A 26,318-nucleotide genomic window follows, 5' to 3' on the forward strand; every position below is an offset into this window, starting at 1 on the left:
TGTATAACAGCTATATTTTGTACAGAGCCATAATAGAGTTGCATGAGACCCACTGTGTACATATGTAGGCATCTCATTTCCCCTGTATGTATGTGCCTGAGTTCTATGGGGCTCTGGATGTATTTCTGGAGTGTAATAATATTATAGGTTATAGTTAATAGAGAAGGGTCCTTCATCCAGGGAGTTAATCTGATTGCCTGATTGGAGTCGGGAAGGAATTTTCCCCCCAAAATGAGGAAAACTGGCTTCTACCTCACAGGGTTTTTTGCCTTCCTCGGGATCATCTTTGCAGGATGACAGGCTGAACTGGATGGATGGATGTATTTTTTTCAGCTTATGTTACTATGTTGGCATAAATACAGTAGGAAATCCAAGCAAATGCTGACTGTAGTTTACCTACCAAGCTGGGGTGCGATACCCTTTGTTAAAGGTAGGGGGGCATAGCGAGGGGGGGGGGGGCAAGTGAGGCATTTGCCCCAGGTGCAGCTACAATTGAGGGCTTGTACCTGCACGCTTGAAGTAGCTCAGCAGAAGACTCAAGCTACCAATAGGGCAGCCCCAGAGGATAAATCAGACCTGAGGCAGTTAGCCTGCCATATGCAAGAACCCAAGACTGTGCAGGAATCGGGGAGATCTGTCCCATAGTCTGCCTGTTTCAGCTGAGTGCATCCACAGCAGTAGAGGTGACAAAGGGTGTAGCGGTGACTGAAACCCAACATATGGCATGCACCATAAGTGATGGTTTATGTCTGTACAGGGTAAGAACATAAAAATGCTAAGCAGGAGGAGAGAACATTGGACATAGTAGTTTGCAATCCATAGAAGGTGAGGGTGTGCTTTATCTTTGAGTTTTATATGCAGCAGATTAGTGGGTTGGAGTGAAGATAAATTTCAGCAGTACTCTTTGCAAACCCAAGCAGGAGAAAGGGACCCTGTTAGAAACTTGAATCTCATCTCTACATACACTGTAAGCTGAAGTAAAGAGCTGATTGCTACTAAAGCCACACCCGCTCGATTTTGCAGGTAAACAGCAGTCACCCACAAAACCAAGTGGACTCCTCTGACACTGAACCATCGATTGGTACATACAGAGGTAGAGGCACCTCGCAGACCGGGAAACGAGGTAGACGACGATGGCAGAGGGGCGGAGGTGGCGGGAGGGGTCGGACAGGAGGAGTGGGTTACTCCGCTGGTCCTTCATCCTACTCTGCTGCTACTTCCTCCAACAGTCTCCCCTCACCACAACCATCTTTTTTAGAAAAAAGCCAGGTCCCATATCATCTACGAGACAGGAACAGGACCGACAAGGCTTGAAGGGAGGTTTCCAGATTATGAATTTAACATCACGTGCACTAAGTACATTGGAACTTAATGTACTGAGCAAAGGCTTATCATTTGTACCAACCACAAATTTTTGCCTATTCACCTGGACAAAGGACCTTAACCTGTTCAGTAGGCGTTTGAAATGGCACAAGTTCTTTAAGGACAGTGATAGACAGACATGCGCAAGACTTGGTCTCAGTGAGGGAGACTCCACAACTCTGCATTCCTTATGCGAGTTGGGAGAGGAAGGTAGCCGCCGGCCAGGGCAGGGTCCATTTACAGACCTTAAGCCTAGCAGTAGGAGGATGCCCCCACCCATGAACTATGAGTGTGTGGACATCTTTCTACAAATGGTGACTAATGACCTGGAACAGCTGGAACATTTATCTCCCCGCCATTTTAATCTGTCTCAGGCAGAGATGCAAGCACTTATCGCCCTTGAAAATGACAAATCAATTATAATCAAACCGTCAGACAAGGGCGGTAACCTGGTGATCCTTGATCACGCAGCTTACCAGGCTATGTGTCTTGATCTCCTTAAAGACAAAGAAGGCTACAGGGTACTACCTGTGAACCCCTCTATTTCATTCTGTGAGGGTTTAAAAGACATCTTGACTGGAGCCCTTGCGGATAAGGTCATCTCCACGGTGGAGTATGATTTTCTCCTTCCGGCCCATCCCACCATAGCCACCTTCTATGGACTGCCCAAGGTCCATAAGGGCATCACACCATTAAAAGGTCGCCTGATCGTCTCTGGGGTTAACTCCTTAACCCAGAACTGTGGTGTTTACATCGACCGGATGCTGAGGCAGTTCGTTGTGTCCCTACCATCATACACAAGGGACACAATGGACTTCCTCAGCAAGATTGAGACGATCAGTGTGGACCCGGGATGCATATTGGCCAGTGTTGACGTTGAATCTCTTTACAGTTCAATCCCGCATAACAAGGGTCTTTATGCTGTAGATTATTGTCTGAAAACGAGAGACATTCACTGTAAAACGCACAATACCTTCATTCTCAGACTTCTCGAGTTCACTCTGACCCACAACTTCTTCCTTTTTAACTCACGTTTCTACCACCAGCTCAGGGGGACGGCAATGGGGAGCCCTTGTGCCCCCACTTATGCCAATCTCTTCCTGGGCTGGTGGGAGGATATATACGTGTTTCCAGATGCTGCTACTTGGTGGTCCGACAAGATCATCTTCTGGACATGCTATATCGACGATATTTTTGTGATTTGAAAGGGTGGGTCAGAGGAACTCCGAGACTTTGTTAAGGCCCTAAATAGCAATGATATTGGTTTGCGGTTTACCTTTGAGTTTGACCTACATACCATCCCCTTCCTCGATGTCCGGATAACAAAAGAGAGAGAGAGACTGACTGCGGGTATGTACAGGAAGGAAACCGCAACCAATTCGCTGCTACACTGGGAAAGTCATCACCCCATACCACTGAAGCGTGGTATACCTAGGGGCCAATATCTACTCACTCGGGGAAATTGTTCTGAGAATGTAGCGTTCTACGGTGAAGCTAAGAAACTCCAGACGAGATTTAAAGAGAGGGGTTACCCCCAAACGGTTCTCGGGGGCGCTTTTCAGAATGCCCTGGACAGAGAGCGTACTGAACTTCTCGTCCCTAAACCAAGGACACAAAGTGGGCAACAACTAGTACGCCTGATATCTACTTTTGACTCAGCAAATACACAGGTGATGTCGATCCTTAAAAGATATTGGCCTATCCTACACATGGATCCTGACCTCAGGGATGTGCTTACTGCACAACCAAGTGTTACCTATAGGCAAGGGAGGAGTTTTAAAGACCGTTTGGTCCATAGCCACTATACAACACCAAGTGGAGTGGGGACATGGCTGGATCGCAAGCCATGTGGCATGTTTAGATGCGGTTCATGTAAGGCATGCACCTTTATATCTACTGCAAAGTCAATTACATGTTCAGTAACTGGACACTCCTACAAAATCAGGGACTTCTATAATTGTAGGAGTAAGGGTGCGGTGTATATATGTCAATGCCCATGCCCTATGGATTATATAGGCAAAACCATCAGAGAAGTCAGGCGGCGGATATGTGAGCATGTGAACGACGTAGCCAAAAAGAACATCACTCCGGTTGCGTCACATGTCAACGATATCCATGGAGGTAACCCTAACTGCTTGAAGTTTTCGGTCCTGGAGACCATTCCCTTATCACCAAAGGGGTGGCGACTGGGATCGAAAAATTCTTCAAAAGGAGTGCGTCTGGATTCATCGTTTTAAATCTCAGGCACCCCTCGGGATTAACGAGAGACTCACGTTCTCGTGTTTTTTATGATCTATGGGGGTGGCTGTGTGCTCTCTCTTGATCTCTCTGATCATGAATAGACCTGCTCGGTAAAAACATTCTAGCTAGGATAAAATAATAGGATACGCGAAGTATCCGAATATTGTATGGACAGCGCTAACTATCTAATACGCGCTTGGTGCTGCCTATCATCTAGGGCGTGCCCGTAGGTGAAATATTGTGCAATATGTTTATGTTCATCGTATATGATTCACACTTATCTTCTCTATATATATACCCTCTTCCCTCTGCTATGCTATTGATATAGTGTTACATCTAATGGCCATACAGAGTGTTGCCCTCTGGGCCCACTTTACGGGGGGGCTTCTCGGATTGCATATCTGCGAATTTCCCCCATATGTAAATGATGCGGTAATACCATTGTATCCTCAACATAGGATGGGGACAACACTGATATAGCATCCATGATCTCATCAGTATGTAACGCTGAGTGGGTGTGACATGCCGGCGTAAGAGGGAATTTTGTGTCATAGTAGCTTTTGGAGTGTACCCAGATATATTATATATACAAACCGGATTCCAAAAAAGTTGGGACACTATACAAATCGTGAATAAAAACTGAATGAAAATGATGTGGAGGTGCCAACTTCTAATATTTTATTCAGAATAGAACATAAATCACTGAACAAAAGTTTAAACTGAGAAAATATGTTGAATCAGAATTTCATGGTGTCAACAAATCCCCAAAAAGTTGGGACAAGGCCATTTTCACCACTGTGTGGCATCTCCCCTTCTTCTTACAACACTCAACAGACGTCTGGGGACCGAGGAGACCTGTTTCTCAAGTTTAGAAATAGGAATGCTCTCCCATTCTTGTCTAATACAGGCCTCTAACTGTTCAATCGTCTTGCGCCTTCTTTGTTGCACCTTCCTCTTTATGATGCGCCAAATGTTCTCTATAGGTGAAAGATCTGGACTGCAGACTGGCCATTTCAGTACCCGGATCCTTCTCCTACGCAGCCATGATGTTGTGATTGATGCAGAATGTGGAGTGGCATTATCTTGTTGAAAAATGCAGGGTCTTCCCTGAAAGAGATGACGTCTGGATGGGAGCATATGTTGTTCTAGAACCTGAATATATTTTTCTGCATTGATGGTGCCTTTCCAGACATGCAAGCTGCCCATGCCACACGCACTCATGTAACCCCATACCATCAGAGATGCAGGCTTCTGAACTGAGCGTTGATAACAACTTGGGTTGTCCTTGTCCTCTTTGGTCCGGATGACATGGCGTCCCAGATTTCCAAAAAGAACTTCGAATCGTAACTCGTCTGACCACAGAACACGTCTTCCATTTTGCCACACTCCATTTTAAATGATCCCTGGCCCAGTGAAAACGCCTGAGCTTGTGGATCTTGCTTAGAAATGGCTTCTTCTTTGCACTGTAGAGTTTCAGCTGGCAACGGCGGATGGCACGGTGGATTGTGTTCACTGACAATGGTTTCTGGAAGTATTCCTGAGCCCATTCTGTGATTTCCTTTACAGTAGCATTCCTGTTTGTGGTGCAGTGTCGTTTAAGGGCCGGAGATCACGGGCATCCAGTATGGTTTTACGGCCTTGACCCTTACGCACAGAGATTGTTCCAGATTCTCTGAATCTTCGGATGATGTTATGCACAGTTGATGATGATAGATGCAAAGTCTTTGCAATTTTTCGCTGGGTAACACCTTTCTGATATTGCTCCACTATCTTTCTGCGCAACATTGTGGGAATTGGTGATCCTCTACCCATCTTGGCTGCTGAGAGACAGTTCCACTCTGAGAAGCTCTTTTTATACCCAATCATGTTGCCAATTGACCTAATTAGTGTTAATTGGTCTTCCAGCTCTTCGTTATGCTCAAATTTACTTTTTCCAGCCTCTTATTGCTACTTGTCCCAACTTTTTGGGGATTTGTTGACACCGTGAAAATTGGAATCAACGTATTTTTCCTTTAAAATGATAGATTTACTCGGATTAAACGTTTGATCTGTCATCTACGTTCTATTACAAATAAAATATTGACATTTGCCATCTCCACATCATTGCATTCAGTTTTTATTCACAATTTGTTTAGTGTCCCAACTTTTTTGGAATCCGGTTTGTATATGTATATTTTTATATATATATATATATATATCTATATACACCAGAGGGTCCTGCGACTATGGTCTCATAAATGCCAGCTGACCAGTCACATATTACCTCTTTTAACAATGCCCCCTAAATATGACCACTGATGTACAGTCAGGTCCATAAATATTGGGACAGCAACACAATTCTAACATTTTTGGCTCTATACACCACCACAATGGATTTGAAATGAAACAAACAAGATGTACTTTAACTGCAGACTGTCAGCTTTTATTTGAGGGTATTTACATCAAAATCAGGTGAACGGTGCAGGAATTACAACAGTTTGCATATGTACCTCCCACTTGTTAAGTGACTAAAAGTAATGGGACAATTGGCTTCTCGGCTGTTCCATGGCCAGGTGTGTGTTATTCCCTCATTAACCCAATTACAATGAGCAGATAAAAGGTCCAGAGTTCATTTCAAGTCTGCTATTTGCATTTGGAATCTGTTGCTGTCAACTCTCAAGATGAGATCCAAAGAGCTGTCACTATCAGTGAAGCAAGCCATCATTAGGCAGAAAAAACACAACAAACCCATCAGAGAGATAGAAAAAACATTAGGCGTGGCCAAAACAACTGTTTAGAACATTCTTAAAAAGAAGGAACGCACCAGTGAGCTCAGCAACACCAAAAGACCCGGAAGACCGGGAAAACAACTGTGGTGGATGACCGAAGAATTCTTTCCCTGGTGAAGAAAACCCCCTTCACAACAGTTGGCCAGATCAAGAACACTCTCCAGGAGGTAGGTGTATGTGTGTCAAAGTCATCAATCAAGAGAAGACTTCACCAGAGTGAATACAGAGGGTTCACCACAAGATGTAAACCATTGGTGAGCCTCAAAAACAGGAAGGCCAGATTAGAGTTTGCCAAATGACATCTAAAAAGACCTTCACAGTTCTGGAACAACATCCTATGGACAGATGAGACCAAGATCAACTTGTACCAGAGTGATGGGAAGAGAAGAGTATGGAGAAGGAAAGGAACTGCTCATGATCCTAAGCATACCACCTCATCAGTGAAGCATGGTGGTGGTAGTGTCATGGCGTGGGCATGTATGGCTGCTAATGGAACTGGTTCTCTTGTAATTATTGATGATGTGACTGCTGACAAAAGCAGCAGGATGAATTCTGAAGTGTTTCGGACAATATTATCTGCTCATATTCAGCCAAATGCTTAAGAACTCATTGGACGGCGCTTCACAGTGCAGATGGACAATGACCCAAAGCATACTGCAAAAGCAACCAAAGAGTTTTTTAAGGGAAAGAAGTGGAATGTTATGCAATGGCCAAGTCAATCCCCTGACCTGAATCCGATTGAGCATGCATTTCACTTGCTGAAGACAAAACTGAAGGGGAAATGCCCCAAGAACATGCAGGAACTGAAGACAGTTGCAGTAGAGGCCTGGCAGAGCATCACCAGGGATGAAACCCAGCGTCTGGTGATGTCTATGCGTTCCAGACTTCAGGCTGTAATAGACTGCAAAGGATTTGCAACCAAGTATTAAAAAGTGAAAGTTTGATTTATGATTATTATTATGTCCCATTACTTTTGGTCCCTTAACAAGTGGGAGGCACATATGCAAACAGTTGTAATTCCTGCACCGTTCACCTGATTTGGATGTAAATACCCTCAAATTAAAGTTGACAGTCTGCAGTTAAAGCACATTTAGTTTTTTTTTTCATTTCAAATCTATTGTGGTGGTGTATAGAGCCCAAAATGTTAGAATTGTGTAGATGTCCCAATATTTATGGACCTGACTGTATGTCACACATCATAGTAATATCTGTCAGCTGTGTCGATCAGTATGGGTCTCAGCACCCTTTATTCTCATCCTCAAATTTTGCCTGTCGGCTGCCTTGCAACATATATTAATGTGCGGTATGATCTGGACTGTGGGGCCGCCTCCTGCGATAAGGTATCTGACAGATTGAGTATGGGACGGCTTACAGACCGGATATGACGCTGCGGTGCTTTCCAAAGGACCGGATGTGGCCGATATATGCGTTCCACGATACGGAGGTGACGCACTGCAGTGTCCTTTGGTAGGCGGCTGATGACGGTGAGGAAACAGTGCAATACATTGGATGGAAGTGACGGGTGCTTTCGCTCCAGAGACCGGATGCAGGTTACATATGTGGTTCATAGACCGGTAGTGACGCATATGGTGGCGTCTTGCTACCGGATGTGACCTGCTCGGCGTTCTATTCAGCGCCGATTTTGAACAGCTGGCGACGGGATATATAGGGAAGCAGAGAATGAAGTAAGTGTGAACAGTAGGAGGAACAGGATGATACCGAGACGCAACCCAAACGTGAGTAAGGATCTTATAATCCGAACTGGCAAGTTATCACCATGGCATCAATTGAGCCTTTTATCATATCTTTTACAGCCTCTTGGGTAATGCGCTGGCCCCTATCTGATTGGGCCCTTTAGCCTTTTGACTGCCTAGGACATTAAGTAAGTATTGAGACCTAGGGGACAGAACTATATTTTTATATTAAGCTCCCACCCTGATATTTTCTTTACCTTCCATTCACAGGTGGGGTATATCTAATGGTCCCCTTGGTCCTATGCACGTTACTGCTTGCGTTTCTGGTCCTGTGTCCTCTACTGTATCATGAGTATATCTTTATGTTTATTTACTTGAATATGACGGTTCACCAATGACTGTTAATACCCCCTGATGAACCTAGCAATAGGGGAACTAACCTGGGAGCGTACCGTTATTGATGCCCCTGTGTTGGTTTTTCCAATTGGTGCTATAGGTGATATCTACATCTTTACACCTACTGCATCCGTTTTTATCTGTCTATCTACATGGGCTGTTGTCTGTACAGGTACTAATTCACCTGTGACACAGAAAATATCCGTCGGCTTACGGGGTACTGTGGCATTGTGCTTTTTTGAGAGGAGGGTAAACGGAGGGCAGTCAGTCCAGGCACGAGGACAGGGAGTCTCCACCACTAGGGGATGTCCCTGGGCTGAGGAATTATTTAGGGTGAGTATAGGGACAGGCTAGACACACCCCAACACTCCCCATGCTGCCCTGTGTTTACCAACCTTCGGAACCGCATCAACGGTTGGTTACCCTGTTTAAACAAATTCTTATCTTATCTATCGTTTGTTTCACATTTTTTTCACTGGTGAACCACTAACGTGGCATAATTTTATATAGTATAAGTAAGTAAAATTTACATTTTAAAGGGTCAACTCTGCTGGACATTTCTAGATTCTATGATCCCTCTATAAAATATTTATTAATTTAGCTGTACATTTATCTCTTGCTTAGGTGTTGCAGCCTCTGGGGCCTTTCAAAAAAGGTGTGTATATGTTATGACAGAATCATGTGACACTTAGATTGCACATAGGTGGACATCATTTCACTAATTATGTGACTACTGAAGGTAATTGGTTGCACCAGGGCGTTTTATGGGCTTCCTAACAAAGGGGGTGAATACATACGCACATGCCATTTTTCTGTTCTCCATTCCTCAACAATAGTTTAATTTATATATTTTTCTCATTTCACTTTACCAACTTAGACTATTGTGTACTGATCCATCACATAAAATTCAGATTAACAAAACATTAAGGCTGTAATGTAACAAAATACAAAAAAGTCAAGGGAGTTGAATACTTTTGCAAGGTACTGTATATCCTATCCACAAGTATGAAACCATACAGTAGGTGCTTTTATTTTTTTATATATATATATTTATATATATATACTATTTTGTTAGAAAGAATTTAAAAAAATCACCAGTGATATTTCCAATCTGAGGATCCTACAAAAGGAAGCCCCATATCTTGACTTGACATCACATGGATGGCTTATGTAGTTGATAAGGACTAAAAAGGACCTACTGCCAGGTTGTGTTGACTAAACATATCTGTCAAACATAGTGAAAAGTGTGTACTGTACACAAGGTCTTCTAGGAAGCTGCAGTGAAAATGTGTTTGCTAGCTTAGCCTTACATTTCATGTTGAGGGTTGTTCTGTGATACTAATTATTTACACAAGCCTCAGAATGTTGTAAAATGCTCTCCATTCTAAGGCTTTTATACACAATTTGTATCCCTAGACAACCCCTTTAAAGACAGGGCCTTAAACAGGACTGGACAAATCCAAAGTAGCCAATGGGCCTAGCAATGTGCTGTAGACATACCACAATTGCCCATTCATTATTCACCAGTAGTCCATATTTCTAAAACAATGCAGCAATATTGTCATTTAGGTCACTCAATAAGGGTGCATTCATTTCAATGGGGCCGCAATACATGCTGACATATCCATTGTTCAGTTTTGCGGCCCCGCAAAAAAAATATAGAGCATGTCCTATTCTTGTCCGGAATCCCGGACAAGAATGGGCATTTTCTATATAGCGCCAGCCATGTGTGGGCATTTTGTGGGCCTCAAAACACGGCACGGTCGTGTAAATGCACCCTTAGGCTGAGTTCACACGGGCGTTGCGGGAAAAGGTGCGGGTGCGTTGCGGGAACATGCGCGATTTTTCCGCGCGAGTGCAAAACATTGTAATGCGTTTTGCACTCGCGTGAGAAAAATCGCACATGTTTGGTACCCAAACCCGAACTTCTTCACAGAAGTTTGGGCTTGGGATCGGTGTTCTGTAGATTATATTATTTTCCCTTATAACATGGTTATAAGGGAAAATAATAGCATTCTGAATACAGAATGCATAGTAAAATAGGGCTGGAGGGGTTAAAAAAATAATAATTAAACTCGCCTTATTCCACTTGATCGCGGAGCCGGCATCTCATCTGTCTCCTTCTTTGCTGATTGCAGGAAAAGGACCTGTCGTGACGTCACTCCGGTCATCACATGATCCATCACATGATCTTTTACCATGGTGATGGATCATGTGATGACCGGAGTGACGTCACCACAGGTCCTTTACCTGCAATCAGCAAAGAAGGAGACAGAAGAGAAGCCGGGCTCCGCGATCAAGTGGACTAAGGTGAGTTTAATATATTTTTTTCAACCCCTCCAGCCCTATTTTACTGCGCGAGTGCAAAACATTGTACATTGCACCAAAGGTCCTTTAGCCCACAGCTCACCATTAAAGAAGTAAAGAAGAGACCGGGAACTACGCGAACAAGAGGAGAAGGTGAGTTAATTATATTTTTATGTTTTAACCCTCAATTGATCACCTACTAAGCATTCTGTATTCAGAATGCTATTATTTTCCCTTATAACCATGTTATAAGGGAAAATAATAATGATCGGGTCTCCATCCCAATCGTCTCCTAGCAACTGTGCGTGAAAATCGCACCGCATCCGCACTTGCTTGCGGATGCTTGCCATTTTCACGCAGACCCATTCACTTCTATGGGGCCTGCGTTGCGTGGAAAACGCACAATATAGAGCATGCTGCGATTTTCACGCAACGCATAAGTGATGCCTGAAAATCACAGCTCATGTGCACAGCCCCATAAAAATGAATGGGTCCAGATTCAGTGCGGGTGCAATGTGTTCACCTCCCGCATTGCACCCGCGCAGAATACTCGCCCGTGGGAACTCAGCCTTACACTGACAGGGTCATGCCACAACATTGTACATAATTCTTCTCCTGCTGCAAGGCCAAAAGTGATAAACTAGGGGAATGAAGCTGATGTATAAGCTATAAGGTCTCATGCAAATTGCTGTATTACAGAAGCATTCACAAGGTTTTTTTCTCTGTTGGATTTCTGTAGACATATTGCGTCATACTCCATCAGTATTATTTTTAAGGGATAATAGTTGTTTACACGGGGCACCAGATGAAGCCTGAGTAACAGCACCCAGAGGCCATTTACAGAGGCGTAACTACCATAACGGCAGACCACGCAATTGCTATGGGGCCCAGGGCAAGACGGGGCCCAGTTGGGATCATCTCCTCTTCTACTGGGGGTGAAAACTTGGTCAGGACTCTCAACTCCGGTCCTCGGGACCCACCTACCGGTCAGGATTTGAGAATATCCCACAGAATAAATACCTGTGGTAAGTCCTGATGCATGGACACTAATTATATCACCTGACAGTGGCATACATAGAGAAGTAAGGGCCCCATAGCAAGGATCAAACCAGGCCCCCCACACAGAACAAAAGGGTTTCTGCCTAAACCCCTTTCAATGACCCTTGCGCCATTTTTTCCACTGCCTTATTTGCTAAAAGTTGTTCCTTTAGAGCAGGGTTTCTCAACTTCGGTCCTTGGGACCCACCTACCAGTCATGTTTTCAGGATTTCCTTAGTATTGAGAAGGTGATATAATCAGTGTCCATGCATCAGGACTTACCACAGGTATTTATTCTGTGGGATATTCTCAAATCCTGACTGGTAGGTGGGTCCCGAGGACCGGAGTTGAGAAACCCTGCTTTAGATGGTAGAGTCCTGACCAAGTTTTCACCCTCAGTAGAAGAGAAGATGATCCCAACTGGGCCCCCTCTTGCCCTGGGCCCCATAGCAGTCTCATGGTCTGCCGCTATGGTAGTTACGCCCCTGTCACCTGCTCAATACTAAGGAAATCCTGAAAACCTGACTGGTAGGTGGGTCCCGAGGACCGGAGCTGAGAAACCCTGCTCTAAAGGAACAACTTTTAGCAAATGAGGCAATGGAAAAAATGGCGCAAGAGTCATTGAAAGGAGTTTAGGCAGAAACCCTTCTGTTCTGTGTGGAGGGCCTGGTTTGATCCTTGCTATGGGGCCCTTACTTCTCTATGTACGCCACTGGCCATGTCGTACCCTAGGTATTTAGCACTGACGCACAGGCTCTGTTCACATGGCTATGTGCAAGAGGCCTCAAACTTGTACATTTACCAGTCACCCAACCACTTTTGCACTTAAGTTGGGGTGGGGGGCAGCCAGAAGAATTTCACCCAATAATTTTGATCTGTCCTTTTTCAAAGTAGTTATTTTTAATACATATGCTCACAGTTGCCTATTGAGCCACTATTTCATTTAACATGTTCTCTACCAGGTGTGAGGCTTTAGTAGCCAAATCAAGAGAAAGCAGAAAAAATATGAAAGAATTGTTTTGTACCTGAGTAAAGGTAACATAATGAACTGACAGCGTCCAAGCACAACATATAGTTACTGCATATACCGTAGTTTCAAAATAGAAAGAAATACACTGGTTGTCTCCTCCCTCCTATGATTAAATAATGTAATGCTTGGGTCTACACCAGAATAACAGTAGAAGAAAAACTGGTTTTATATAATCAAAATGATTGTTTAGAAGTACTGTAGAACGGCATACACCTACTATAATTTTTCTGTCTGTTTTAGCTGAATAGTCATATAATGTTTTCTGCAATAAAATGAATATAAACTTTATAAATTTAGAATTTTGAAAAAAATAAGTGATAATAAATAGAAAAATGTACTATTTAGAAGATAAATAAGGAAAATTGATTCTGTAAAGAATTAAAGGGTTTTTCCGGGACCTTCTGTAAAGGAAGACCCACTTTTGATTAGCTGATTGTAACAGATTCAGCTCACGAAGCCTTAACGATCACCTGTTATCTAATGAACTAATGAAAATAAAACTACTAGTATTATAATAAGACAATTAGTAATATGTATCATCATAACTATTAAAGGAGTTTTCCAGGAGTAGAATATTGATGGCCTATACTCAGGATAGATCATGAATATCTTGTTGGTGGGGGTCCAACTTCCAGCGAGTGTTGCAGCCTCTTCCTAGGCCAGTGATGTCTCGTTTATTGATCACTCAACCTATGTGCAGATCAATCCCTTTCGAGTGAATGGGCCTGGGTTGCAATATCAAGCACAGCAGCTATACAATGTACAGACTATGTTTAGTAAGCTGTGAGGAGGCTGCAACCAGTGGGGGACTGAGAACTTAAAGGGTTTCTATCACTTGGTATGACATAATTAGCTGTCAGACACTAGCGATCTGCTAGTGTCTGCTCTGGCCAACCATCCTACTATAATCACTTGTGGGGCAGCGGTTTTGCTAAAAAACTAACTTTTATAAATATGCTAATGAGCCTCTAGGTGCTATGTGGGCGTCATTAGCACCTAGAGGCTCCGTCTACCTTCATACACAGCCGCCGCCCAGCGCGTCCCTCCAGCCCGCCCATGTCCTCCTCCGTGTGACGCAGCGGACGAGTTCTCGCGCATGCGCCGTGCGCGGCTGTATTCGGCGCATTTGAGATCTCAGCTCGGAGCGGTCAGACATTCAATGCGCATGCGCCGAATACAGCCGCGCATGCGCATTGAATGTCTGACCGCTCCGAGCTGAGATCTCAAATGCGCCGAATACAGCCGCGCACGGCGCATGCGCGAGAACTCGTCCTCTGCGTCACACGGAGGAGGACATGGGCGGGCTGGAGGGACGCGCTGGGCGGCGGCTGTGTATGAAGGTAGACGGAGCCTCTAGGTGCTAATGACGCCCACATAGCACCTAGAGGCTCATTAGCATATTTATAAAAGTTAGTTTTTTGGCAAAACCGCTGCCCCACAAATGATTATAGTAGGATGGTTGGCCAGAGCAGACACTAGCAGATCGCTAGTGTCTGATAGCTAATTATGTCATACGAAGTGATAGAAACCCTTTAAAAAGTGGCCCCATTTTGTAGTAGGGTAAAAATTGAAGGAAGGTAGGGCCAGCACAAGTAGACGGGACCATCAATAGCATATTATGGCACATTATACCACTCCAACAGAGCTAAATACCACAGTGCTTTACAAAGTATCTCCCCAAAAACCCCTGCTATGTGGTGGCCAGCACGTGCTGCCACATTCTCTTCCACTACTCTAGTTGCCTCAGGATGGCAATATAGTTCAATTCAGGAGTCAGAAGGGGAGCATTGGATCATTATTTACCTGGTTACAGGCTCTGAGGAGGGCTCAGAAGGCCCTTGGGCATTGGTCCACTGGGAAGTTACCCTGTAGGGTCTATGGCCAGTCTGCCCATGACTGCAACGTCCACAGGAGTGCTATTGTCTCTCATGGTCTCTTCAAACAGCTGATCAGCAGGGGTGACAGGAGTTGTACCCCTACTAATCGGATATTGATGACCTACCCTGAGAATAATATTCTACTCCCAGGAAAAAAAACGCTTTAATGTATACAAAAGAAAGTGAAATGCCTTTATACTCACCACTGTGACAGCATCATTCAGCAAGGATTCCCCAAATACTAAAATGTACAGCTGTTCATTTACGTGGATATTTTCAAAAACAGCAAGAACGGCCACTGGGTCCACAGCTGAAATTAAGCTCCCGAACAATAGGCATTGCAACAAACTGATGTTTAATAATCCGAATGCTTCGATCTGACAAATCCCAAACAAAGATATACCGATTCCAAAGGCATTCCACAGAGTACCGACCACGGCATACAAGAATATTGTGCCCACGTTGTCAAAGAAAGGGCGTGTGGGGAGGAAGTAACCTGCATCTAGCACAATTGGAGGTAGAAGATACAGGAAAAAGACATCAGTTTTCATTGCAGGAGGAGACGTTTCATTGATAGCAAACATTATTCCACCAAGGAGAAGTCCAACCAGGATAAGTAGGCAGCTCTCTGGTACTATGGTATGCAGCTTGTGGTAGAGATGAAAGCCTGTATAAGAAAGGGAAAAATAAGATGTAAGAAAATGCAGTGAAGATGCATGAGCTAAGAGCATTTTGTATCCCCTCACTGGAGAGAGGTTACAACAATATGTTTGCAGCCATTTTCTTTCTCCATGGAAAGAAGACGAAATTGTGTAAATGAGGCATTCATTTATTTCACAACCTTTAAATCTGAAATAAATTCTATCTGTGCCAATATAGGTGTAATGCACAACTTGTCTTTCCTGTAGTGTGGCATAGTACTGGTACATTTCTTCAGCTCCATTGAGATTGTTGCATAAATGAAGACTCAATGATTTTAAGGCCTGAACGACATGGCAGTTTTCCAACCAAGAATGATTTCACTTCAGAATGAAACCAGATTACAGTCAGCTGCAACTCTTGTGTTACACAGTGGTATCACACATTTCCATTCATCCATTTGGCAACTTTTTACATAGAGGTGTAGTTGCAGTTCTGCAATCTAAAATACTATAGTCTAAGGCTCCATTCACACATCCGCAATTCCGCTCCGCATTTTGCAGAACAGAATTGCGGACCCATTCATTTCTATGGGGCCGCACGATGTGCGGCCCGGATCCGGATTTGCAGACCCGCACTTCCCGGTCCGCAATTCCGATCCCGAAAAAAATAGAACATGTCCTATTCTTGTCCGCAATAGCGGACAAGAATAGGCATATTCTATTAGTGCCGGCAAAGTGCGGTCTGCAAAATGCGGAACGCACATTGCTGCTGTCAGTGTTTTGCGGATTCGTGGATCCTCAAAACACACACGGTTGTGTGAATGGACCCTAAGGCTGTAAGGAGCTCTCCTTCTAGAAGAAGCTATCGAATGAACTTCAAAATAAAGATATCTGGGTGTAACATTGACATACACTATATTGACATAAGGAATGAGACACCTACACATTACAGGAGCTTTTAGGAATCCATAGTAATTAATATGGCCTTTTCTCCCCTTTGTAGCTAAAACAGCTTCCAATCTTCTGGGAAGACTTTCTACAATATCTTGAAGTGTGTCATCCAGAAAAGCATTTGTGAGAACAGCCACTGGTGTTGGACAAGAGGACCTGACTTGCAATCTCTGTTCTAGTTAATCCTAAAAGTCTTCGATGGGTCTGAGGTCAGAGCTCTGGTGAGTCATATTCTTCCAAGCGAAACTCAACCAACCATGTCTTTATGGACTTTGCTCTTGTGCACTGGGGCACAGTCATGCTGGAGCTGAAAAGAGCCTTCCACAAAGTTGGAAACATACAAGTCTAAAATGTCTTGGAATGCTGAAACATTAAAGGGGTTGTCCACTAATTTCCAGACATTTAAGACTGGTGGGACCTGTTTGTGATCATACTTACCTGATTCCCACCGATGGGTTCTGGCTCCTCCTGGCCATTCCAAGAGCAGGGCTAGGCAAGTAGGAAGTGTCTTGGGCTACTGAGGTACAGAGTTAATCAGAAGTGGTGCAGCCCTCTTGGATGACAAAAAAGGAGCCCGAGAATTAGTACATCTGCAACTAAGGCTACATGCACACAAGCATGTGCCCCCCGGGGCCGAATTGCGGCCTGCATACAGCGTGTCTGCAATACACAGGCACCGGCCGTGTGCATTATGCATCACGGATCATGGACCCATTCACTTGAATGGGTCCGCAATCACGGAGATGCGGAACGGAGGCACGGATCGGAACCCCACGGAAGCACTACGGAGAGCGCATGCACTACTTTTTTTTCAGTGCGGACCGTCGGATGTGGATCGCTGACCCCATTCAAGTGAATGGCTCCACGATCCGCATGCGGCTGCCCCGCAGTCTGTGCCCGTGCATTTTGGACTGCAATTTGCGGTCCGCAGCACGGGCACGGAGCCTTAACATTTGTGTGCATGTAGCCTAAGAAAGAGAAGAAGGGGAACTAGGTAATCAGCATGAGTCTCCCTACAAACATATTTAGCACATGTCTATTGGAAAACGATCATTTGCTGTTTACTACCGTCATAGAAAAAGATTATGTGATTTTTTTTAAAAGGTTTTTGAAGTGAATTATAACAGCACTAAACAACGAAAAGCAACCAAATTAACCCCTTCAGTACTGAGCCACTTTTCACCTTAACCCTTTCATGACCAAAGGTCATTGATGCCCCAGTGTCCAGGTCAAAATTTACAAATCTGACATGCGTCACTTTAAGTGGTAATAGCTTTGGAACACTTTTACTTATCCACGCCATTCTGAGATTGTTTTCTCGTGACACATTGTACTTCATGACAGTCATAAATTTGAGTCAATATATATCTCCTTTTTTTTAAAAAAAATCCCAAATTTACCAAAAAAATGTAAAAATTTGCAATTTTCTAAATTTCAATTTCTCTGCTTCTAAAACAGAAAGTGATACCTCATAAAATATTTATTACATAACATTCCCCATATGTCTACTTTATGTTGGCATCATTTTGGAAATGTTATTTTATTTTTTTAGGACGTTAGAAGGCTTAGAAGTTTAGAAGCAATTCTTAAAATTTTTAAGAAAATTTCCAAAACCCACTTTTTAAGAACTAGTTCAGGTCTGAAGTCACTTTGTGGGGCCTACATAGTGGATAACCCCATAAATGACCCCATTGTAGAAACTACACCCCTCAAGGTATTCAAAACCAATTTTACAAACATTATTAACCCTTTAGGTGTTCCACAAGAATTAAAGGAAAATGGAGATGAAATTTCTAAATTTCACTTTTTTAGCAGATTTTCTATTTTATTACATTTTTTTCTTTAACACATTAAGGGTTAACAGCCAAACAAAACTCAATATTTATTACTCTGATTCTGCGGTTTACAGAAACACCCCACATGTGGTCGTAAACTGATGTAAGGGCGCACGGCAGGGCGCAGAATGGAAGGAGCGCCGCATGGTTTTTGGAAGGCAGATTTTGCTGGATTGGTTTTCTGAACGCCATATGTTTTTTATTTTTCTACCGATCGTCTTGTGCAGGGGCTCATTTTTTGCAGAAAGAGTTGAGGTTTTTATTGGTACCATTTTTGGGTACATAGGATTTTTTGATCATTCATTATTACACTTTATGGGACAAGGTGGCCAAAAAATTGGCTGTTTTGGAACAGTTTTTTTTTTTTTTTTTTTTTACAGCGTTCATCTGAGGGGTTAGGTCATGTGACAGTTTTATAGAGCAGATCGTTACGGATGTGGCAATACCTAATATGTATACTTTTTCTTATTTATTTAAGTTTTACACAATAATAGCATTTCTGAAACCAAAAAAATGATGTTTTAGTGTCTCCATAGTCTGAGAGCCATAGCTTATTTATTTTTTGGGCGATTGTCTTAAATATGGGCTCATTTTTTGCGGGATGAGGTAATGGTTTGATTGGTACTATTTTGGGGTATATTCGCCTTTTTTGATCGCTTGGTGTTGCACTTTTTGTGATGTAAGGTGACAAAAATGGCTTATTTTTTTACACCGTTTTTATTTTTTATGGTGTTTTTTGGACGGGGTTGATGATGTGATATATTTATAGAGATGGTCGTTACGGACGCGGTGACACCTAATATGTGTGGTTTTCTGTTTGTTTGGTTTTTTTTTTATAGGAAAAGGAAATTTATTTTTTACATTTTTATTTATTTATTTTTACTTTTATTATTTTCACTTTTTTTTTTATCAGTTCCCTCTTGGATCTTGAAGATCCAGTGGGGCTGATGGTTGTACTATACTTTGCAATGCTCTTGCATTGCAAAGTATAATACAATCAGATGCCTGTAGGTGGCAGCACTGGACGCCTATACCATGGCAACCGGACGCCTTTGCAAAGCGTCCGGTTGCCATGGCAACCATCGGGCGCTGCGATCGCAGCAGCCCTGATGGTTGAGAGAGAGGGGGCCCCCTCCCTCTATTACCCCCATGGATGCCGCTACTGCGGCATCTATGGGGTTACAGCAGTGTCAGCATAGAGCTGACACACGCTGCTGATGGCGGCGGCTCAGGAATGGAGCCGCCGCCATCACACACACACAAGGGGGACCGCATCGGGGGCAGGGGGCAGCGCTGGAAACGGGGGAGGGGGGGGCAGCATTTTACTTACAGATCGGGGCAGGAGGGGGCGGAACGCTTCGGGGGGGGCAGGATAAGATGATCGACACGAAGGAGGCACAGATCGGTGCAGGAGGGGGCGGACCGCATCGGGGGCAGGACAAGAACAAGGAGGGGGCACAGATCGGGGCAGGACCGCATCGGGGGCAGGACATGAACAAGGAGGGGGCACAGAGGGGGCTTCAGGACACATTACCGATTTCAGGCTGTGATCTGCAGAGCGCAGATCAGAGCCTGAAACCGGCATTTTAACACTGCCGCGATCCGATTGGTTAGTCTGCACAGACTAACCAATCGGATCGATTGCCGGCAAGGGGCCACTCTGATTGGCCCCTTGCCGGCATTACCGCACTGTATGCTGTCCGTGACAGCAGCAGTGCAGGGACAGAAGCTTAAATCCAAGCGCTATGCAGCGCTTGGATTAAAGAGCTGCCAGAACGTGTATATACGTGGTAGCTGCACGGGGCATGTGCAGCTATCACGTATATATACAGATTGCAGTCGTGAAAGGGTTAAATCCCAGGCCGATTTTTGCAAATCTGACATGCATCACTTTGTGTTAATACCTTTGGAACGCTTTTACGTATCCAAGCCATTCTGAGATTGTTTTCTCGTGACAGTCAGAAATTTCAGTCAATCTATTTCACCTTTATTTATGAAAAAATCCCAAATTTACCAAAAATTCTGAAAAATTCACAATTTTCGGAATTTCAATTCCTCTGCTTTTAAAACAAAAAGTGATACCTCATAAAATATTTATTACTTAACATTTCCCATATGTCTACTATATGTTGGCATCATTTTGTAAATGTCTTTTTTTTTTTTAGGACGTTAAAAGGCTTAGAAGTGTAGAAGCAATTTTTCACATTTTCAACAATATTTCCAAAACCATTTTTTTAAGCACCAATTCAGTTATAAAGTGATTTTGAGGGACTTATGTAATGTAAACTGTGACGAATAGCGCACCTCACGGCCCTTCCTGACGTCAACTACGTCGGGCTCACGAGAAACGGTATAGTCACTGGTTACCAAGACGTGACGTTACTCCCTTCTTGGGAGAGCAAAAGGTCAGCTTGATACAGTTTACACAGACACCTCCTGTCCACGCAGGCACAGAGAGACAACAAGCTGAGAGAGCCTCTCACTGCCCCAGTGAAACAGCGCTTTCTCAGCCCGGGTAGACTGCCACCAGTTTCTCGTTTTGATATAAGCCCGGTCCGGTAACGGGATTATATAGGGTGAGAAACCAACCCGAAGTAGCGTATGACTATGCCGAAACACGGACGTGGGGATTCGTGATCGAGATACAGGACAGCACAAGATTAAATTATATATTTAATCGCCTTAAGGGCTCACTAGATATAACACTATACACGCAGATAATATATACAGTGGTCTGATGTGCAGAATACAGGTGGTATGGTACAAACAGGATTAAACACAGCCAAAAAGTCAGTTTACCAGATGGATTAGTCCTTTGGGTTGATAAATAATGGTTACTGTAATCCTTGGCTGTCGTCACATGGGAGGCAGTGATGTGAGTAGCTTTAAAGGTACCTCCAAACACGATGCTCAGTGTGACCCCCCCTTCAGAGAAAAGACACGCCCGCTGGCTTGCAAGGGCTTTTCGACCTGTAGTCGGCCACTCCCCTCCCTGCCTCTCGGAGGGGTCCACGACTCTTCTTCTGGGCTGACAGCCAGCGACCCACAAAACCTATTAGGGCTCATAGCTCCAGACAGTCACATGGAGATGGTTCTGGGACGAACAGGTCTGCCTGGGTTCTGGCTACAGGTATAGTCCAAACATGGTACCGTTATTAGGTTTATGTGGGAAGATTTCCGTATCTCCCCTCCCTGGCATCCTACCACCAAACTATGAGCAGGAGCCTGTCTGTCTTGGCCACAGGGTCACAAATATATATCTGGTTTATGCCTGTGATGGACGGGCAATTCATAATTCCTTATGTATCGCCGGTTCCATGATGTCTTATAGTTGCTTTTGTTCTGAGGAAGGACTTAGACCCCCTGCAGGGGAGTTTTCCTGCAGAATCCGTGCTGTCTAAATGAGGTGTGAAATGTAGCCAAATGTGGCCTGCTAGGAGTTTTCTGCTATTTGGCTGCACTTTGAAGCAGTCGCCCACATTAAATAATATGTTAAGGAGGGTATTGAGCACTTTGACCCCCTAAGTGTTTTACGAAATTTGGAAACACTTGGCTGTGAACATGAAAAGTTTCATTTCTTCCAAGAAAATGTTGCTTTAGCCCCAAATTTTTCATTTTCACAAGGAGTAACAGTAGAAAAAGCACCCCTTAATTTGTCACCCACTTTTTCCTGAATACGGCAACACCCAATATGTTGTGGTAAACTGCTGTGGGGGCACATGGCACGATTCAGAACGGAAGGAGCGCCATATGGCTTTTGCAGCGCAGATTTTGATGGATTGGTTAATGGGTGCCATTGGTTTTTATTTTTTAGGTGATTGTCTTATGTGGGGGCTAATTTTTTGTGGAATGAGGTGACTTTCATTGGTACCATTTTGGGGTACATAAGACTTTTTGATTGCTTGGTATTACACTTTATTTTGTGTAGCAAGGTGAAAAAGTTTTGGCATAGTTTTTTTATATATTTTTTACAGCATTCACCTGAGGGGGCATATAATGTGATATTTTTATAGAGCAGGTTGTTACAGACGTGGCGATACCCAATATGTCTATAATTTTTATTTTTGTTACGTTTTACACAGTGAAATCCTTATTGAACAGAATAAAATCTTGTTTTTGTGAGCCATTTTCTTAGAGCCATAGTTTTTTTAGTTTTTTGCTGATTGTCTTAGGTAGGTTCTCATTTTTTGCCGGAGGAGATGATGGTTTGATTGGTACCATTTTGGGCTAAATATGCCTTTTTGATCACTTGGTATAACACTTTTTGTGAGGCAAAGTGACCAGAAAATGGCTGTTTTGGCACAGTTTTTTATTTAGTTTTTTTATGGTGTTCACCTGACAGGGTGGATCATGTGATATTTTTATAGAGCCGGTCGATACGGATGCAGCGATACCTAGTATGTCGACTTTTCTCTTTTTTACAATTTTTTTTTACTTTATTTTGGGAAAAGGATGCTTTTTTTATTTTATTTTTTACTTGAAACTTTAATTTTTTTTATTTTGTAAAACTTTTTATTTTTCAAACTTTTTCTTACTTTAACTTTTGTCCCACTCTAGGACTTCAACTTTTAGGGGTCTGATCCCCTTTACAATGCACTACAATACATCTGTATGTAGTTCCCAGCACATGTACAGCGCTGGTATCCTATAGGTTAATAGTGTGGGCTTAATCCCATGATAGGTGTCATTATCTGTTCTATTATGTGATACACCGCCTGCTCAGTCATTGCAATGTCATTTGGATAAGAACAAAGGTGTGTCATAAAGACAGTGGCAGCTCCCAGGCAATAATACCATTTTATTACAGTTATGCTCTAGTTTTTGTGCCAGATTTGTGATTTGTTAGAGAACTGCACAACTTGCAATTCACTTGTCTAAGGCTGGCCATACCTATTAAATAGCTGTCGGCCAAAAGCTCATTCTGCAGACGGCTATTTCTCCTATTTCTCATGCACACGCCTGCTCAGCTTGGGGCCAAGAGTGCAGGTATCTTGAGTCGGGTGAGGGGAGAAAACAGCTGAAAGTTGTCTGTTTATCTCACCCAAGACAACAAGACTGGAAGTTTGGAATTCAACTACTTATTTTCCCTGCCATGAGTCTAGTCACCCATACACATTAGATGATCGGCCATCCCAACCAATATTGTCAGGATACAGTTAAGGACCTTGGGGCACATTTACTATTTGCGCCTATTTTTACTTAACAATAAGTTACATGACAAAAAGGGTACAGCTGCTCTGTGATATGCGTCGCGTCTACCAATGTGGCGCAACATTTTTTATAATGAGTCAGTGGTTTTGCACTGTTTGATTACTGCTGCTGCGGATTTTGTTGAAGAAATTTCTGCGACTAAAAATCTGTTCCATTCATTTGAATGGGGCAGCAATCACGTGAACTTCTGCAAGTACCAAGTGAATGGAACTGATTTTCAGTCATGGAAAATTCTACAGGTGCTAAAGATGCCTAGTAGTGTTGAGCTACCACGGACTATAAGTTATGGTTCGTGTTAGCCGAATCCATAACGGAATTTTTAGATAACCCGAAACTTGTATGTCGAATTTGAAACACAAGTTCGCTCATCACTAGTACCTAGCTATTGAATGCTGGTTTGTTGTCCGTCAAGAGGGAATAAAAATGATCATTTGATCAAAGGTGTAACTGACAACAAACCAGCATTCAATAGCTAGGTACTAGGGATGAGCGAACTTGTGTTTTATATTCGGCGTACAAGGTTCGGGTTATCTCAGAATTCCGTTATGGATTCCGGAATTCTTTAGATAACCCGAACCTTGTACGCTGAACTTGAAAGCAGCACATCCCTTCATGTACTGCTGTAGACGATGAGAGTAAAATTATATTGGGCTAACATACATTTTGACAAACTGTAACAACCCGAGAGCACATACTGCCATAAAGAGCTCCTGCTGGCCAGGTGTGAGATATCTGATAAAAACAGCACCACACATGTCCACAGGCTGTGTTCGGTATTGCAGGTCAGCCCCATTCACTTCAAATGACATAAACTGCAATACCAGACACAACGCACAAACAAGTGCGGCACTGTTTTTGAAAGAAAGCATCACGTTTTTCTACTCCTGACAACCCCTTTAAGTTAGGGCGGGTTCACATCAGCGTTATGTATTCCGTTATGGCTTTCCATTATAACATGGTTATAACGGAAAATAACGGAATCCATAAGACGGAGGTCAAAACGGGAGCCTTTAAGAGGCATTCCGTTTTGCTTTCCGTCATAATAGAAGTCTATGGGAATCATAACGGATCCGTCTGGTTCCCTTTATGCAGAACGGACAAAAGTCCTGTCGACAGGACTTTGTTTTCTGTCTTGCATAACAGGAATCAGACGGATCCATTATGATTCCCATAGACTTCTATTATGACGGAAAGCAAAACGGAATGCCTCTTAAAGGCTTCCGTTTTGACTTCCGTCTTATGGATTCTGTTATTTTCCGTTATAACGGAAAGCCATGACGGAATACATAACGCTGATGTGAACCCACCCTTAAGTAATTGCAAGATATACAACAGGCTGATAATTGAGAAAGTGTATGTAATGCAGGTGTGGGCATTTTCCTGGGCAGTGTGATATTATTATACCCATTGCACAATAGCACTATAAATTATACATGCCAGAACATATTATTATACAGTGATCATAATAATAAAAACTTGCACTACCCTGGCATACATGCCTTCAAGCTGCAGGGCAGATAAACCCAAGATTTGTAAATGACTGTTACAATGTCAAGTGTACAGCCGATCTGTAATAAGAAGACATCTGATCTACTCACCAATTTTTGCCAGGGAAGCCAGCAGAATCCATAGAGTGATCTCAAATGGCACCTGAACATGCAGGTAGTCAAGTGTGAAGACTGACAGCCGAGTCTCCGGATGGGCGACCTCATGCTGGGTGCTGGTCTCTGGATTGGAAGCAGGTGATGAACTGGTTAAGCGGGCGACTGTGATGAGACAGATGGACAATGAGTACAGAAAGCATCTGCGCATTGGCCGGTTCATGGTGTATCACTCAATCTTTAGTAATAAGCATACAGATGTGCCCCAGTTGACAGTATATGGGAAGGTTACGCAGGCATTGGCATTATCCTTGGCAGCGGTGGTTCATTAGAATCAGTGTCAGCTCTGCAGGCAGAGAACTGATTCAGAGAGACCTTGCCCTGACTTCCTGCCTTGTCTCCAGGAGTCTCATAGTGGGAACAGGTGCTGAACACAGTGCCTGCCCGTCAAGACAGGCACAGCCCAGCAGCTCTGCCCTAACCCCGCCTGCCTGCAGTTCTGTGTAAAGTACACTGCAACCATCATCACAAAAGCTGAGTCTTAGGAAGCTATAGAACAATGATGGGGAACCTTTTAGAAGCCGAGTGCCCAAACTGCAACCCTAAACCCACTTATTTATCGCAAAGTGTCGACACAGTAATTTACCCTGAATACTACAGTCCAGTGTAGGAAAAGTAAAGTCCAGCTTCTAAAATTATTGATCCTTTATTTAATGCGGTTAAATAAATCTGTTTCCAAACAACACGGGGTACACGGTCTACGCGTTTCGGACCCTACAATCCTGGTCCTTACTCATGACCCCGTTTTGTTTGGAAACAGATTTTTTTAAACCGCATTAAATAAAGGATCAATAATTTTAGAAGCTGGGCTTTACTTTTCCTTTTCAAGTTGATTCTTCCAGGTCCGGGATGTGTCCGTGTTTCGAGCTTTATACATGCAGGTGAGCGCTGCTCTGTTTTAAATTGTATAGTCCACTATAGTATATCTTCCATGTACTTTATCATTTAGCTATAATAGCCTGCCTACATTCAGTACGCTGCCTGTGCTGTTCATAGTGCGCCCTGGGCAGGAAAAGTCTAAGGCAGGCATCCTCAAACTGCGGCCCTCCAGCTGTTGCAAAACTACAACTCCCAGCATGCCCAAACAGCCTACAGGTATCAGCCTACAGCAGGGCATTGTGGGAGTTGTAGTTTTACAACAGCTGGAGGGCCGCAGTTTGAGGATGCCTGGTCTAAGGCATATTGGTACACCATAGACTTTTTCCAGGGTGCGGGTGCCCACAGAGAGGGCTCTGAGTCCCGCCTCTGGCACCCGTGCCATAGGTTCGCCACCACTGCTATAGAACTACTAGAAATATCCAAATAT

At 43.5% G+C, this 26,318-nt stretch overlaps 1 protein-coding gene across 1 annotated transcript in view; it reads right to left on the reverse strand.

Moving 5' to 3' along the window:
* Positions 1 to 25,353, reverse strand: part of LOC120995668 (sodium/hydrogen exchanger 2-like) — a 134,291-nt gene extending 108,938 nt beyond the window's left edge. Inside the window, exons 1-2 of the mRNA XM_040425018.1 lie at positions 24,950 to 25,353; positions 14,917 to 15,380 (exon numbers count right to left, since the gene is read on the reverse strand). Coding sequence (XP_040280952.1) covers positions 14,917 to 15,380; positions 24,950 to 25,175 — 690 coding nt within the window. The 5' untranslated portion in view covers positions 25,176 to 25,353. The remainder of the gene's footprint in view (positions 1 to 14,916; positions 15,381 to 24,949) is intronic.
* Between the last annotated feature and the right edge of the window lie 965 nt (positions 25,354 to 26,318).

This window comes from Bufo bufo, chromosome 3 (genome assembly GCF_905171765.1).
Source record: "Bufo bufo chromosome 3, aBufBuf1.1, whole genome shotgun sequence".
NCBI classification, from domain to species: domain Eukaryota; kingdom Metazoa; phylum Chordata; class Amphibia; order Anura; family Bufonidae; genus Bufo; species Bufo bufo.